The sequence below is a fragment of the Chiloscyllium punctatum genome, chromosome 3 (assembly GCF_047496795.1).
Source record: "Chiloscyllium punctatum isolate Juve2018m chromosome 3, sChiPun1.3, whole genome shotgun sequence".
NCBI lineage: Eukaryota > Metazoa > Chordata > Chondrichthyes > Orectolobiformes > Hemiscylliidae > Chiloscyllium > Chiloscyllium punctatum.
The window spans coordinates 114,771,160-114,786,242 of record NC_092741.1 but is presented as its reverse complement, the minus strand read 5'-3'; the positions used below and the strand labels follow the sequence as shown (position 1 = coordinate 114,786,242).

The 15,083-nt window shown below is 39.8% G+C and overlaps 1 protein-coding gene across 15 annotated transcripts in view; it reads right to left on the bottom strand.

Moving 5' to 3' along the window:
• The window catches only part of dst (dystonin), a 622,282-nt gene that overhangs the window by 164,303 nt on the left and 442,896 nt on the right, over nt 1–15,083 (bottom strand). For all 15 annotated transcript variants that reach the window (XM_072558451.1, XM_072558477.1, XM_072558489.1 and 12 more), the window contains 3 exons: nt 10,077–10,276; nt 7,688–8,183; nt 2,690–4,161 (listed from right to left, as the gene is read on the bottom strand). In XM_072558451.1, coding sequence (XP_072414552.1) covers nt 2,690–4,161; nt 7,688–8,183; nt 10,077–10,276 — 2,168 coding nt within the window. The remainder of the gene's footprint in view (nt 1–2,689; nt 4,162–7,687; nt 8,184–10,076; nt 10,277–15,083) is intronic.

The window sequence follows — 15,083 nt, the reverse complement described above, 5'->3', positions numbered from 1 at the left end:
AAGGAGAATCCAAAGAGATTTTATATATACATATATTAAGGGCAAAAGAGTAACTAGGGAGAGAATAGGGCCATTAACGATTCATGTGGCCATTTATGTGTGGAATCACAGAAAGTGACTGCGTTACTAAAAAATATTTTGCATCAGTACTTATGGTGAAGAAAGACATGGAAGCTAGAGAACTTGGGGAAACCGTGATGTTTTGAAAAGAATGGAGGTTGAGGGGTGACCTTATAGAGAGATCGAGGGGTGCAGGTGCAGTTTCTTGAAAGTGGAGTTGCGGGGAAAAATTTAAATAGGACCTGAGGGGTACCTTTTTCATGCAGAGGGTGGTGCTTATATGGAATGAACTGCCAGAGGAAGTGGTCGAGGCTGGGACAATTATAATATTATAATATTTAAAAGGCACCTGGATAGGTGTATGAATAGGAAGTGTTTGGAGGGATATGGGCCAAGTGCTGGCAAGTGGAATTGGGTCAGATTGGAATGTCTGTTTCCATGCTATCTCACTTTATGATGTACAAACAAACTGAAACGGAAGCAAACGAATTTGCAGAATAACACTTTTGATGTGTTAGTGAGCAAGAACATCCTGGTGTGTAAACTAAACTACACAGATTAGAAGTTTAGTGCTTCTCACATTTCAACCATGAGATTATAACAAACAAATGTCAGAGGGAACCATTCAGCCCTTCAATACTGCTTCACCATTCAACAAGATCATGGTTAATCTGGTGCCTCAACTCTGTCTTTCTGCAGTAATCCCACACCTCTTTATTGCCATAGTACTCAAACCTTTTTCTTGGGATGTGGGCATCATCGGCTAGGCTAGCATTTATTGATCACCCAAATTAGCAGTTAGCCACATCGCTACTGATCTGGAATCACACTTAGGCCAAATCTGATAATGATTGCAAATTCCCTTTCCTAAAGGACATTAGTAAATCAGATGGGTTTTTACAACAATTGACATGGTTACATGATCACCATGAGGCAAGCTTTTTATTCCAGATTATTTGTTAAATTCAAATTTTAGCATCTGCCATGGTGGTTTCAAACTCCTGTCATAGAAGATTAGCCAGGGACTCTGCATTACCAACCTCGCAAAAATATCTAGCAACAAAAAGTTTCTCCTCGCTTCAGTTTCAAATATCTGATCCTTAATTCGAAAACTACAAATTAGATTCCCTAGCCAACAGAAATATTTTATCAGCATCTATCCTGTCAAACATCTGAAATATTTTGTGTTTAAGTGAAATCACCTCTCATTCTTTGGAACTCCAGGAGTTATTGGCCTAGTTTACTTAGTATATCCACTGAGGTCAATCTACGATCCTGGGAACCAATCTCATAAACCCTTGTTATTTTCCCTTTAAATGAGCTATATCCTTCCTTGGATAAGGAAATTAAAATTGCACACATCACTCCATGTGCGGTCTCATCAATGTCTTATTTAATTGCAGTAAGCTATCTTTCATCTACTCCAATCCCTATCTAACAGACGTGCACATAATATATACTTTCGTACTTGTTTATTTACCTGAATATTACTTGCTGTGATTCTTACACCAGGATACCCAGCTCCCTCTGAATGTAAACATTTCCCAGTTTCTCACTATTCAATAATATGTTTTTTTTAAAAAAGTCATGCTAAGAGGATAATTTCACACTTTTCCATGTTATTACTGCATCTGCTAAGTTTGTTCCCACTCACCCAACCTACACCATCTCTGTGAATTTTTCTTCAGTTACTTTTCCACCTAACTTTGCATCATTAGCAAACCTGAATATGTTACATTCAATTCCCTCAACCAAATTATAAAGAGTGGAGGTCTAAATGCTGACCACAACTGTAACCCCCCCCCCTAAAAATTGCACACTAATCTGAAAATATTCTTTTGTTCTACTCGCCTGTTTTCTGTCAATTAAGTAAATTTTAATCCTGCTAATATTTTAGTCCCCGAATCCCACTATTCACCAGAGACTGAGTACATTTCCGAATACAAGGATAGCTTCCTTTATGGAGGAATGGTCCCACAGGCACTTTAAGCTCACACACAAACAAAACTAAGTGAGCTGGAATAGCCAGAAGACATCAAGGAACATACATTTCTAATTCTCACCCTCTTATGTCCTGACCTGAATATGAAAATAAAGCATATAAAATTGGAGAAAAGAAGCAGGATGAGGGGGTGAGGGAATGTTGTTGGGTGAGATCAGCTGAGCAAAACCTAAATGACTCAATGCAAGTTCCTCAAGAAGCTGACCCATGCCACTTACTGTGATCAGGACATAGAAATTTTGGTTTTGGAAACAAATACAAATGAGGCAGATTCACCTTTGACTGAATTTGGAAGAGATTTTACTGGTACTATCTCTCACAAGCACACAGGTTATTCACCTGATAGTGTATTCATTAATATGATGATATTCCTACCTCAGATTCAACAGGAAAAGAGATTTTTATTTCAAAAACTACCATATCCACTCAGTAATGGTGTGGAGTTCCCAGTAGCCATAACAGCCATCTGACTCAACTTGGAGACATTGCATCAACAAGAAATTGAATTTGTACAACACTGCACTGAGATTAAGGATCCCAGGACACCATGATACCAAATGAACCTACAATAAATTGGACAACTAACTGGCTAAGAAACCAATGTATAGACTGAGAGAGTACACATACCTTGAATGATTCCAGTTGTTGGTTGATGACATCTGTTTCTGTTCCAACACTGCCCTGACTCTCTTCATGCTCCTCAGCGACTGTCATCAACTTGCTAAACGTCTCGCATTTACTGTTGAATTCCTCAACCCGAGCAAGATTGGTTTCCACTTGCTCTTTTCTGATCATTGCCCTGTCCAGCAGTTTATTGCACTGTTTACTTAAAGCGTCTAAATCCCTCTTTAAGCCCAGTAAATCTGGAGAACTTGCTGACTCCAGCATCTGCTTGCCCTCTTTCTTCGCACCTTCAATGCTCGTTGTTAGCTCCTGCAGTTTGATGATGAAACCCTGGGTGCCAGTCTTCTGAGCTTGCAGACAGATCAGATCCCTTCCCACAGGAGCCATGCTGTCCAATTCATCATCAAGGTCGGCAAATAAGGAAAACATCTCCCGGATAGTGTTCTGAAACTGCCCAATGCCTTGGAGCTTGGTCTCCAAGAAGGAGCATCTCTCATGTACTTTCTGGCTCACTGATGCATAATCGTCCTGTAAAGAATTGGCTTGCTGCAGGATCAAAGATGTCCCAGCACTATCCGAGGTAGCAGCAGCCAATCTCTGAGCAAGGCATTTGACATTCTCCACTTGCGATGTCAAAGCCTGAAGACCCTTCTGCTGGGCATTGATGTTGGTCAGATATTTATTAGTATACGCCTGGGGTCCAAGGGCATCATGGAGTTCAAGTTGCTGCTTGGCTCCATCAATTTGCTTCTTCGCATCTTTGAGAGAATTCTGAAACTCCTTCATACATTTTGCCATCTCATCCAGAGAACTGACTTTCAGGTGGAGCTGTTTATTAATCAGATCAACCTTTTGGTTGACTGAAGCCTTCTCACTTTGGATATCTTGCTGATCAGCCTCACTAGCTTCAACCAAGCTGTCGGCAGCATTATTTAGAGAATCTATTGCCCTTCGATGTTTATCCACATCATTCTGTAAACCTTTAATGTTTGCCAATGAAGATTCAATTTCTGCAGCATTGCTGCAGACTTGTACCTGAGAAGCCTTTTCTTCGAACTCTTGTATCCACGGTAGCAGGTGTTCAACACATTCCCTATACTTTTCGGCTTTCTGGGAACAGTCCCTCAGTTTCTCTTGTCTGGCTTCTACCTGCTTAGCTAGTTCTTCCCAGTCAGCCCGGAGTGTTCCCAGGCGGCCCTGTAAGGCTGTTTTCTCGGCACTGGGCTGCATATTCTGCAGGAGAGCCTCACCTTCCACTAGGATCATCTCGTAGGACCCAGCTTTCTGAGACAAGGATTTCTGAAACTCTGCCTGCTCATCAATCAGCAAATGCAGGCGCTCCAGCTTGGCAGATACGGGAGGCCTTTGGTCTTGCTCACTGCACTTTCCATCCATCCAGGCCTTAAAATCATCGAACATTTGTTGAAATTGCTCGGAATTAGCAAGTGCTGACTGTAGCTGACGGACTTGATTTCCTTTACCAAAACAAGAAAGAAAAAGCATTACTTTAGGACATGAATTGATTCTGCGGACCAAATAGAATAGGACTGTGCAGGAGGAGGCCTTTGGCCCATCAGACCTGTGCCAATTCTTTGAAAGAGCTACCAAACTAGTTACACTCCTGTTTTCCTACATGGCCCTGCTATTTAAGTTTCTTTTGAATCGTAATTCAATTCCATTTGGAAAGTTAGCACTGAATTTGTTTCCACTAGTCTTTTGCACAGTGCACCCCAGATTAACTCACTGTATTAAAATAAATCAACTGCCACCTGTCGATCTAATTAGTTCTTTCCAATAATGTTAAATAACTCTGGTTACCAACTCTCTTGCCAATTTCTTCCTATTTATGTTATTATAATTTTGAGCATTCTTCCTCTGCTCCACAGACAACATTCCCAACTTCTCTCGCCTCTCCAGAAAACTGAAATCCCTCACCCAGTACCTTTTTAGCAAACAGGGCAGAAGAGATTTACAAGGCCTTAACATCCTTCCAATAGGGTGCTATGCAGAATTGAACATGATACTTCAGCTGAGGCCTAATTCATGCTTCGTAAAGCATAACATCTTTGCTTTCATGTTGTACTCCCCTGTTTATAAAGCCAAATTCCAAATGTTGCTTTAAGCAGTGTTGTAAAAGTTAATGGTTCTGAAAAAGTTAATATTGGAGACTGTATTAAGCTTCAATCAGCCTGATGATGTCAGATAAGTTTGGAAGGAGATAAGGCAGAACATCCTTGGACATTCTGGAGCGCAGACCTGTATCCAAAGGTCTCCTGAATCCTAGGCACAGTGTGTACCAAGCTAGTATAACTTGAACCTAATTGTGTTAAAAGTTTATAATATATCATAATATTTGGGAATTCTGAATTTAAAGTAAGCATAAGAAATTGATTTCAGCCTTCAGTCCTGCAAAGGTGACTTGTTTCTTTTAAAAAGATGAGAAAGAAATTTTTAATAAGTTCAAACCTAATTTCCAAGAAAGCATGTGATTTAAGCTAAATTACTGAATAAACTACCTGGGGAGTTAAACTGTGAAATGTGTACAATGTTGGACTTTTCATGACATACAGAAAGACAGACTGGGACCATAATCAGGATTCACTTGAGAACAGCAAATTCATACCACAGACTGGCAGTTTAGTTTGCGGCAATCAAGATTTTCAGAGCTAGAAAGAAGCCCTATAACTATTCAGCAGTTTAATTAAACAGGGTTTTTCTTCAAATTCAATTAGGAATTGTCAGTGAAGTAGCCGATTTCTGTGTATCTCTGAGGGAGACACTAACAGAGAGAAACACATCAGCTAAATGGATAGAACATTGCCAAAAGGAAATGGTAACAATCTCATCTATGAAGTAAGAAGTTAAGCAGTTAAGATAGGAGTGATCTTTCACTGGGGTTGATTGTCTTTCAAGAATATTGCAAGGCAAAGGGTTTTCTCTTTACTTTTCCTGTTTGCGTTAAGATAATTCTAAGTTGTACTACACAGAGATAACCAAACTTCAAAAACAAGTTTCCATGCAATATCTGACTTTTCCTTTATTATTGTTAGCTTGGATCATAAAATTATAATGTAATAAACTACATCATGGAATAATCTACTCACTGATGCCCAGTTTGGATCCCAGCCAGCACCTTCCAAACCCACAACCACCACAGTCTAGAAAGACAAGGGCAACAGATACACAGGAGCATCACCACTATCAAGTTCCCTTCCAAGCCGCTCACTATCCTGACTTGGAAATATATCACCGTTTCTTCAGTGTTGCTGAGTCAAAATCCTGGAAATCCCTCCCTAAAAGAACTTACATGCCAATCTACAATACATGGACTGCAGTCGTTCAAAAAAGCAGCTCATCACCACCTTTGCATTGGCAAGTAAATAGAAAAGGGCAATAAATAGTGGCCCAGCCACCACTGCCCACATATTCCTGACTGAATTTTTAAAAAAGTTTAAAACTAGAGGACCTTCTTGTTAAGACTCACTTGTGGTTGTTTCTCTATCAATTTGGATCAGGCAGATGCTTGGATCTTGACAGAAATGGTGGCAAAAACTTGCTATCCACAAATAACACCTTCACACAAATACACAAATAACTACTTTCTGAGCAGGTTGAGGAAAGCCCACCTCCAATCCTCACCATATTCTACAGAAGGTTCATTGAGCTGCTGCATCACTGTCTGGATCAGGAACTGCACCACCTTGGATTGTAAGACCCTACAATGGCTAGTGAGGACAGCTGAGACGATCATCGGGGTCTCTCCTCTCTCCAATACACACATTTACTCCACACGTTGCATCCGAAAGGCTAAAAGCATTGTGGAAGACCCCACATACCCCTCACTCAAACTCTTCTCCCTCCTGCCACCTGGCAGAAGATACCAGAGCTTACTGTTTCTCACAGTCAGACTCTGCAACGTTAAAAATCACACAACACCAGGTTATAGTCCAACAGGTTGAATTGGAAGCACACTAGCTTTCGGAGCGACATCACCCGATGAAGGAGCGTCGCTCCGAAAGCTAGTGTGCTTCCAATTCAACCTGTTGGACTATAACCTGGTGTTGTGTGATTTTTAACTTTGTACACCCCAGTCCAATACCGGCATCTCCAAATCAAGACTCTGCAACAGTTTCTTCCCCCAAGCCATCAGGCTCCTTAACACATTATAATCAGATTCTTTCCCATTTGAAATTCTTTCGTATTGCTGCTAGAAAAACGTTTATTATTCATCACTCCTCTGTTACACTGTAACTAGCATGTTTTGCATTTCTTATGCACTTTATGCCTTGTATAATTGCATAGTTTGTGATGTCCATGTAGCACCCTTGGTACTGGAGGAACTCTGACCTATTTTTACTGTGTAGTTGTACATGAAAGAAATGACAAATGAAAGCTACTCTACTCTAAAGATTTATGCACATCCAGGACTCCATTTATACTTCTCTTTTGAAATTGTACTTTTAAAGTTATATTGTCTCTCCTGATTTTTTTTCTTTCCAAATGCATTATAAATCATTAATTCTCCTATTTTAAAATTTATACAGGTCAACTGGACATTAAACCTATAAGCTTTTCTTCTGGTCTCTGTGCAAAGAAGCCACCGTATATGATTTTTGGGTCCACACGAGTGAACTTGCAACACAGTAAAATTCAAATTGGCAATTACATAAAATATAGAGACAAATTATGGCTCTATTCTACATTAACTTATGAAGTATAAAGGAAATTGAAACAAATCAACATAAAACAGAAGATGCTTGAGTGAAAGGGTTGACCAAGAATGATATAAATAGATAAATACGCCAGGCATGTTCTTGCATCACTGTAATTCAGATTAAATTGTTAACTTGCTTTTACTCAAATGCTCTATCCTTGCAGTACTCCGTTGAAATTTCAGATTTGTATTATTTGTAACTTGTAGAACCATTGACAAAGTGAGCTTGAATGTTTTCCAGTAACAAGCATTCCTTGTTTCATGAATTCTCAGACACCCCCACTCACCTGCTCTTTCTTCTAGATCTCGGTAGGGTTTCAAAACATTGTCCAACTGTCTGCTCAGCTCGGCCTTCAGGTACTGTTCACCAACGAGGGCTGAGATCTCCTCACAGATCCTCTGGGCCTCCTGCACTGACTTTTCCTCCTGCTCCAACTCCGACCGGATTTCACTGGCTGCTTCCAGCTGGGATTTCACGGCTTCGGGTTGGGACCCAATGGCCGGTTGATCAGCCAGCTTAGTTTCTAAGATGTTCAGCCTGGCTGAGAGGTCCCGCACCAAACTCTGGTACCTGCTGCTTTTGTCGATGGCCTGATCGATGAGGTTGGACCGGTCAACCAGCTGCCCTGTCAGGTTGTCCCATTTCTGTGTGACGGTAGCCAGCTGATTGCTTACAACTCCACTAGCCACTGCAGGGTCATCTGATTGACGCAAAATGCCATCGGCTGCCGTTTTCAACTGTTCGTGCTGTGGCTTTCGTGTCTCAAACTCCTTGAGCAATATCTATGAATGACAGAGAAAAATCAATACAGTGAAGCAGGGAAACCAACTTTAAGGAAGTAATCTACAAGTTCTGAACAATGCAGAACTGCATCAGTGAATATCAAATACTTTTCTTGTTATAGTATTACCTGGGCCCAAACTTACCACAGGTTATGTTTGTTACTTGTAACATATGTGGTGTTACTGAATTCATATTGTGCACCTGCAAGATTCAAGCGCTTCTAAAATTCAAAAATGGTTCACAGAAAATCTCGGTCAGGTGGAATTCATTCTGCACCCACTCATCACAATGAAATAAAAACACAAAGATTGACATTTATTTTTATATTGATGTTTTGTATAGAAACAGGCATTCAGCTGAACTACAGAACTTTGAAATTTGCTGCTTTTATTACACTGCTTCTCCGTCTCTTTCTTATCTCCTGAAGGTATCCTCTGCAACCAACCTTTTTGACAAGGCATATGGTTTGTTGTTAAATTATGTTCAATAACAATCCAGGTGAGAGGTTACATCTTTGTTCTTTTCAAGATTATAAACAGATTTGGAACTTAGGCTACTATATCACTGAAATGCCAGAAAAGCTTTGCAATTTGGAAAATTCAAGTGGTGAGCATTTTTTTTTAGCTGTGCGGAAGACTGTTTCTTTCAAAGCAATGAAGGAGATATTTGACGCAGATGCCTAGCATCTGTGTGTTCAGGAAATTCTGCCTGACGACAGGTCTCTGATTTGTTGAGTTGCAGTTTGTTACTGAATTGTATGTGCAAGGGCAATCGAAGACATCCAGTCTTCAGCCAAAGGCACCTTCCTCCCTCTCTCTCCATGTTAGGAAAAACTAAGAATGTTAAAATGAAAGGAATTCTAACAAGAAAAGATCTACATCCATTGGATCAACTAATGAAGTGAGGAACAACCGTCACTTTATAGACATCATGTCATCATTGCTAAAGTCTAAAGGAACTGAAATTTATCCCACACCTGAGTCTGGGCTTTTGATCTTAGGAATTTTATTCCTTGCATATTTTCTTTTCATTCCTTAATATGTATCGAACCATCTGTCTTTTATCTGTCTTAATTGTGACCAAGTTTATGGATATTTTGGGGCTTCTAAGGAGGTTGGCTTTAAGTCACATAGCAGTAACTTAGGAAACTTCCTTTTCTTTTCTCTGCAGTTTGTTAAAATTAAGTGCCCTTACAATAAACATTTATTTTCTGTTCATGTAAAAACCTGGTATGAATTGCTTTTGTCCTGAGTAGCAGTCAGATGAAATGTTGATCTTGGTAGCCTAATGGGACTTTATACATTTTGTAACAGCTGTGAATCAGTGGGGCACAATTATTGTTGTACTTTTCCAGTTAAGCCGTGCTAATATTCTGGTTGCATTCCATAAACTTCCTTCCATGCCTGTCCATCTTGCCCTATCTCTGCAATCCCTGTCTCCCAGATCTATGGTTGTTCACCACAACTACTCCCATGGGTTCATCAATGATATTCCTTCCATCATGAGTTCTGAAATGAGATGTTTGCTGGTGATATATGACATTTGCCATCACTTTTGAATATAAAAAGCTAATTTCATGTGCTTTCAATTGCACATCTGATACTTGGATTAGGTTTAAAAAATAACCTTTTAAATGACCATCAGCTCAAAATGTCATTGCTTGGTCCATCATGCCTGTGCTAACCTTTTTGAAAAACTATCTAAAAATTCCACTGCTCTGGTCTTTCCCTGGAGTCTGGAGAATTTTCCTCATCTCCACCTTGTCCAATTCTCTTTTGAACTGCTCCCTGGCAGTTCATTCCAGATACCTGCACTCCACCACAAAAAACTAAAAACTCCTCAACACTATTGGTTTCAGTCGAAATGTTCACTCAAAATTACTTTCTCCTTACCTGGACTTGTTGTTTCTGATTATTCAACATATGTGGATCAATGGAAAGTGGTCCAAGCACATTCATCATTAGTTCCTTCTCAATAAGCCACTGGCGGAGCTGCACCTCTGCCATCTCAAACTGAGTAAGGAAACTGGATGACTCCTCCAACTTCTGCTGCCGGTCTGCTGCTGACTGGCTGATCTGTTGCCATTTTGAATCTGAAAGACAATATTGAAAATGCATCCTTTTTTTTGGAGAAACTTTCCTTAACAACCAAATGTTTACAACTCAAAAGTGAAAGCTTTTCTGTCATGATGAGATTAGTTCATGTTAAACGGATCGTGGTCTGGTCGGATGAAACTATTCATCGACATAGTCCACTTCCGTGTCACACATAGAGTGCGTGATAAAACAGCAAGTGGGAAAGCACAGCTGAAGACTGACAGAATGGGACCTGGAGACAATATGCAAGAAAGTGAACACAAAATGAGCAACAGATAAGTTCGAGCCTAAAGAGTCATAAGAGATGTACATCACAGAAACAGACCATCCAGTCCAACCAGTCCATGCCAATCATAATCCCAAACTAAACAAGTCCCACCTTCCTGCATTTGGCCCATATTCCTCAAACATTTCTTATTCATGTATTTATCTAAGTATCTTTTTAACGTTGTAACCATACCTGCATCCACCACTTCCTCTAGAAGTTAATTCCACACATGAATCATTCTCTTGGGTTAAAAAAAAAATGCCCCTCATGTCTTTTCTTAATCTTTCTCTTCTTACCTTAAAGATATGCCTTCGTGTATTGAATTCCCCACCTTAAGGAAAAGACACTTGCTAGACATCTTATCTAAAACCCTCATGATTTTATAATCCTCTATAAGGTCACCCCTCAACTTCCGACACTCCAGTGAAAGAAGTCCCAGCCTATCTAGCCTCTCCTATAATGCAAGCCCTCTGGTAACATACTGGTAAATCTCTTCTGAATCCTCTTCAGTGTAATAATATCTTTCCTATAACAGGTGATCAAAACTGGACACGGTACTCCAGAAGGTGGCCCACTAATGTCCTGTATAATTTCAACATAAATCAAAGGTCAGAGCAATGAAGGTAAGGATGCTAAGTGTCGTCTTAATTATCCTATCTACATGTGATGCAAACTTCAAAGAACTATGCACTTGAACTCAGAGGTCTCTCTGTTCTAAAACACTACTCAAGGCCCTACTTTTAATTGTATTAGTCCTGCTCTTGTTGTTTTACAAAATGCAATACCTAGCACTTTCCAAATTAATCTCTTATCTGCCACTTATCAGCCAATTGACCAAATGTAAAAAGAAAGCAGGATAGACTATGTACAGAGTCAGATACAGCATGCACAGTCAGCACAGCACAGGACCAGAATAGGCACAATGAGATAGAGTAGACTGGGTGAAACAGAGGTGAGTGGGTGAGTACAGTGAATTAGATCATATAGAGTGAGGACAGGAAGTGCTGAGAGAGATAAAGTATACAGAGCTCAAAAGAAGGATAAAGCAAGATGAGACAAAGCATGTGCAGAGAGCTCAAGAAGAAAGAGAGAACAAAGAATGAGAAAATGGGCAGGGTGTGTATGCACACAGAGGGAAGATACACTCTGGGGTGAGATGAGGAGATGGAGTGTGTAGGCAGAGAGAAAAAGAGAGTTCAAACAAATGAGAGCATAGAACAAGTGGCACAGCAAAAGATGATGTCAGATGGAAAGTACATACAGCTTGGAAGGGAACAGCATCAACCTGGAAAAGGGTGGAATAACTGGGGGAAGATATTGGGGTTAGTGGGAATATCACTGCAATATCAATCCAAGCTAATGTTCTGTGCACATCCCACCAAAGCAGATGTCAAAAGTTCAGTGCAATGAAAATCTGGAATAAGAAGCTCACCATGTAATCACTGCCAATTGGCATAAAACCCCATCTGGATTCACTATTGTCCTTTAGAGAAGGAAATCTGTCATTCATGCCCACATATGACTTCAGACTCATGTCAATGTGATTAAGTCTTAACTGCTGTCTGGGCAGTTAGGGATGCAAAATAAACATAGGCCCATCCAGCGAAGTCCACACCCTAAGCACAAATGTTTCAAAAACTAGGGTCCAATACAATAGACTGTGAAAAGGGGCTCAATAATGATGTGGTGGCAAGAGAATGTAGAAATAATTACAATCATTGTATATTTTCCTAATTTCTTTACACTGTTCACTTGAGAGATGGGCATCATTGGTGAGGACAGAATTTAACCTGTTCTGAAGTGTAATTAAGAAGGTGTTGCTGAGGATTTTGCGCTGCAGACCATGTGGTGAAGACCCATCCACAGTGCTATTCTTTAATGTCTTCAGAAAACCCAATATTGCATAACAGGCATAGTCAGCAACTCATAGATGAATCCAATAATTTTTCTCAATAATCTTTGAACGTAATTGTTGGGAACTGGACTGAGCAATGATATTGCCAATCAACTTGACAGGAGATGCCACCGACTTACTGAGAGAAAGAGACGAACTGTCCACCGTTTCCCAGATCACTTGTGACAATAAATGGAAACCAGAAAATTGAGGTACCAAAACATCATCTATGATAGTAAATATAGAAAGTTGGTCTGTACTTACAAGGAGGCCAAACAGCTGTGACTTTAAAAAGAGGACAGCAATGAATGCCAGGGGACTGATAACCAACATTACTACAGCCCTGATCCTAACAGGTATTCATTCACCTTTTAACTAATTTATCAGAGATATTTTGAGCAAGTCTCAACCAGAGTTCATTGGGAGGAACCAGTAGATGTGTTTATTTGGACTTCCAAAGGGCATTCGACAAGATACCTCAAAAAAAGTTATATTATTACAGCTCACATTGGCATGGAAAGAGAACTGACTAATGGACAGGAAACAAGGAGTGGGGATAAGGTGTTTTTTTTCAGATTGGGAACCTCTCACCAGTGGGGTTCCAAAGGGATCAGTGCTGGAACTGCACTGCTTACAATATATTCATGACTTGGAGAAAGAAAGTGAATGTATTGTAGCCAAATTTGTAGATGTCACAAAAATAGGTATAAAGGCAAAGTTGTGAAGTGGATGCAAATAGTCAACAGAGAGATATTGATAGGTTACATGGGCTAAAAGTTGGCAAATGGACAATAATATGGGAAAATATAAACTTATTCATTCTGGAAGAGAGAATAAAAGAATAGAATGCAATATAAATGAAGAAAAATAGGAAAAAAAACTGTGATACAAAAAGGACTTGGACTTGTGCATGATGCACACAAAACTAGCACACAGGGGCAGCAGGTAATCAGGAAATCTAATGGAATATTGGCTTTTGTTTCAAGGGGTTTGGAGTATAACAGTAGGAGTGCTGTGAGCAGTTTTGCTCCATTTATTTAAGGAAAGATATTAGTTCATTGGAGGCCATTCAGAGAAGATTGGGATAATCCCCAGTTTGAATGGACAAGTTGGGTCTCTACTTACTGGAGTTTAGAAAAATGAGACATGATCTCATTGAAACATATAGGATTCTTAAGGGGCTCGGCAGGGTAAATGCTGAGAGGATGATCCCAGTTATGGGAGAATTCAGGACCAGACAGCATAGTCTCAGAATAAAGGAATGCTCATTTAAGACTGAGCTGAGGAGGAATTCCTTCTCTTAGAGGGTAGTAAATTTGTGGAATTCTTTACCACAGACTGTTGTCAAGGCTGGGTTGTTAAGCATATTCAAGGCTGAGATAGACAGATATTTAATCAGGAAGAGAAATAAGAGTTGTTTGTTGAAAAGGCAGAAAAGTGGAGTTGAGAATTAACAGATCAGACACGATCTCATTGAATAGCATGGTAGAATCAACGGGCTGAATGGCATACTCCTGCTCTTATACTTTATAATCTAACACGAAAAAATTGTTTAAATAATGTGAGTAATTTCCCTTCAAGTGTTGAATAAGATATTGACATTATGCACACACAGACTTCTCTCCAACTGGAACATTAGCACAGAATATCCAACAATGGTCACTGTCTTCTTACAATGCTGAGTTGCCTTTTGGCATATTTCCTGATGTCTGGTGCTGACAATGGATGCACAGATCAGAATTAGATTCTATATTCTAGCATGGCTCACCATGTTAATTCATCAGCAAGTAACAAGTATTGTGCCAAGCTCATTTTCAGCTGAGCTGCTTTCAGCAGAAAATGAATCCTGCTCCAAAGAAAACATTTATAATTTTAAATCACATCCATCTATCAGCTTCAGCACTAGAAATAAGAGGGGAAACAAAACATTCAAAGACACTGAAACTGCTGCTGTCAGTTTGAGCTTACTCTTTATTTAATGAATATTTACTACAAATTCAATTGGAGAGTTTGCATTAAAAAAAAGAGAAATACAAACACCAGAAAATATTTGTGTTTTAATGCAGCAGCAGTGAAAGGCGCACTAAAGGATTTAATCCATAAAATGGGTCCTCCTCCCCCTCACCACTTGAAAAGACTTGGGAAAGGCCAGTGTTGGACTGGTGGTGGACAAATTTAAAAGTCACACAACATCAGGTTATAAACCTGTTGGACTGTAAGCTGGTATTGTGTGATTTTTTTAACCATTTTAAAAGAAGTTGACTCAATCAATAATTTCATCTCACCAAGCACTGGGGAAACATGACTAACTTAACAAAGAAAGAACAAAGAAAATTTACAGGCCCTTTGGCCCTCCAAGCCTGAGCCTAATGCTAACAGCCTGTAGAATTAGCAACACTGAAAGAGACCACTCGGAGGCTTATTTTTAACTGAAGGCTTTCCTTTCATATGTTAGTTTCTCTGTCAGTCTTGAAATTCTGACTGTTGTAATATCCCTTTAAGAGAATACAGAGTCATGGAGTTGTACAGCATGGCAACAGACCTTTGGTCCAACTCGTCCATGACAACCAGATATCTTAATTAATCTAGTCCCATTTGCCAGCATTTGGCCCATATCGCTTCCCTTTCAGATACCCATCTA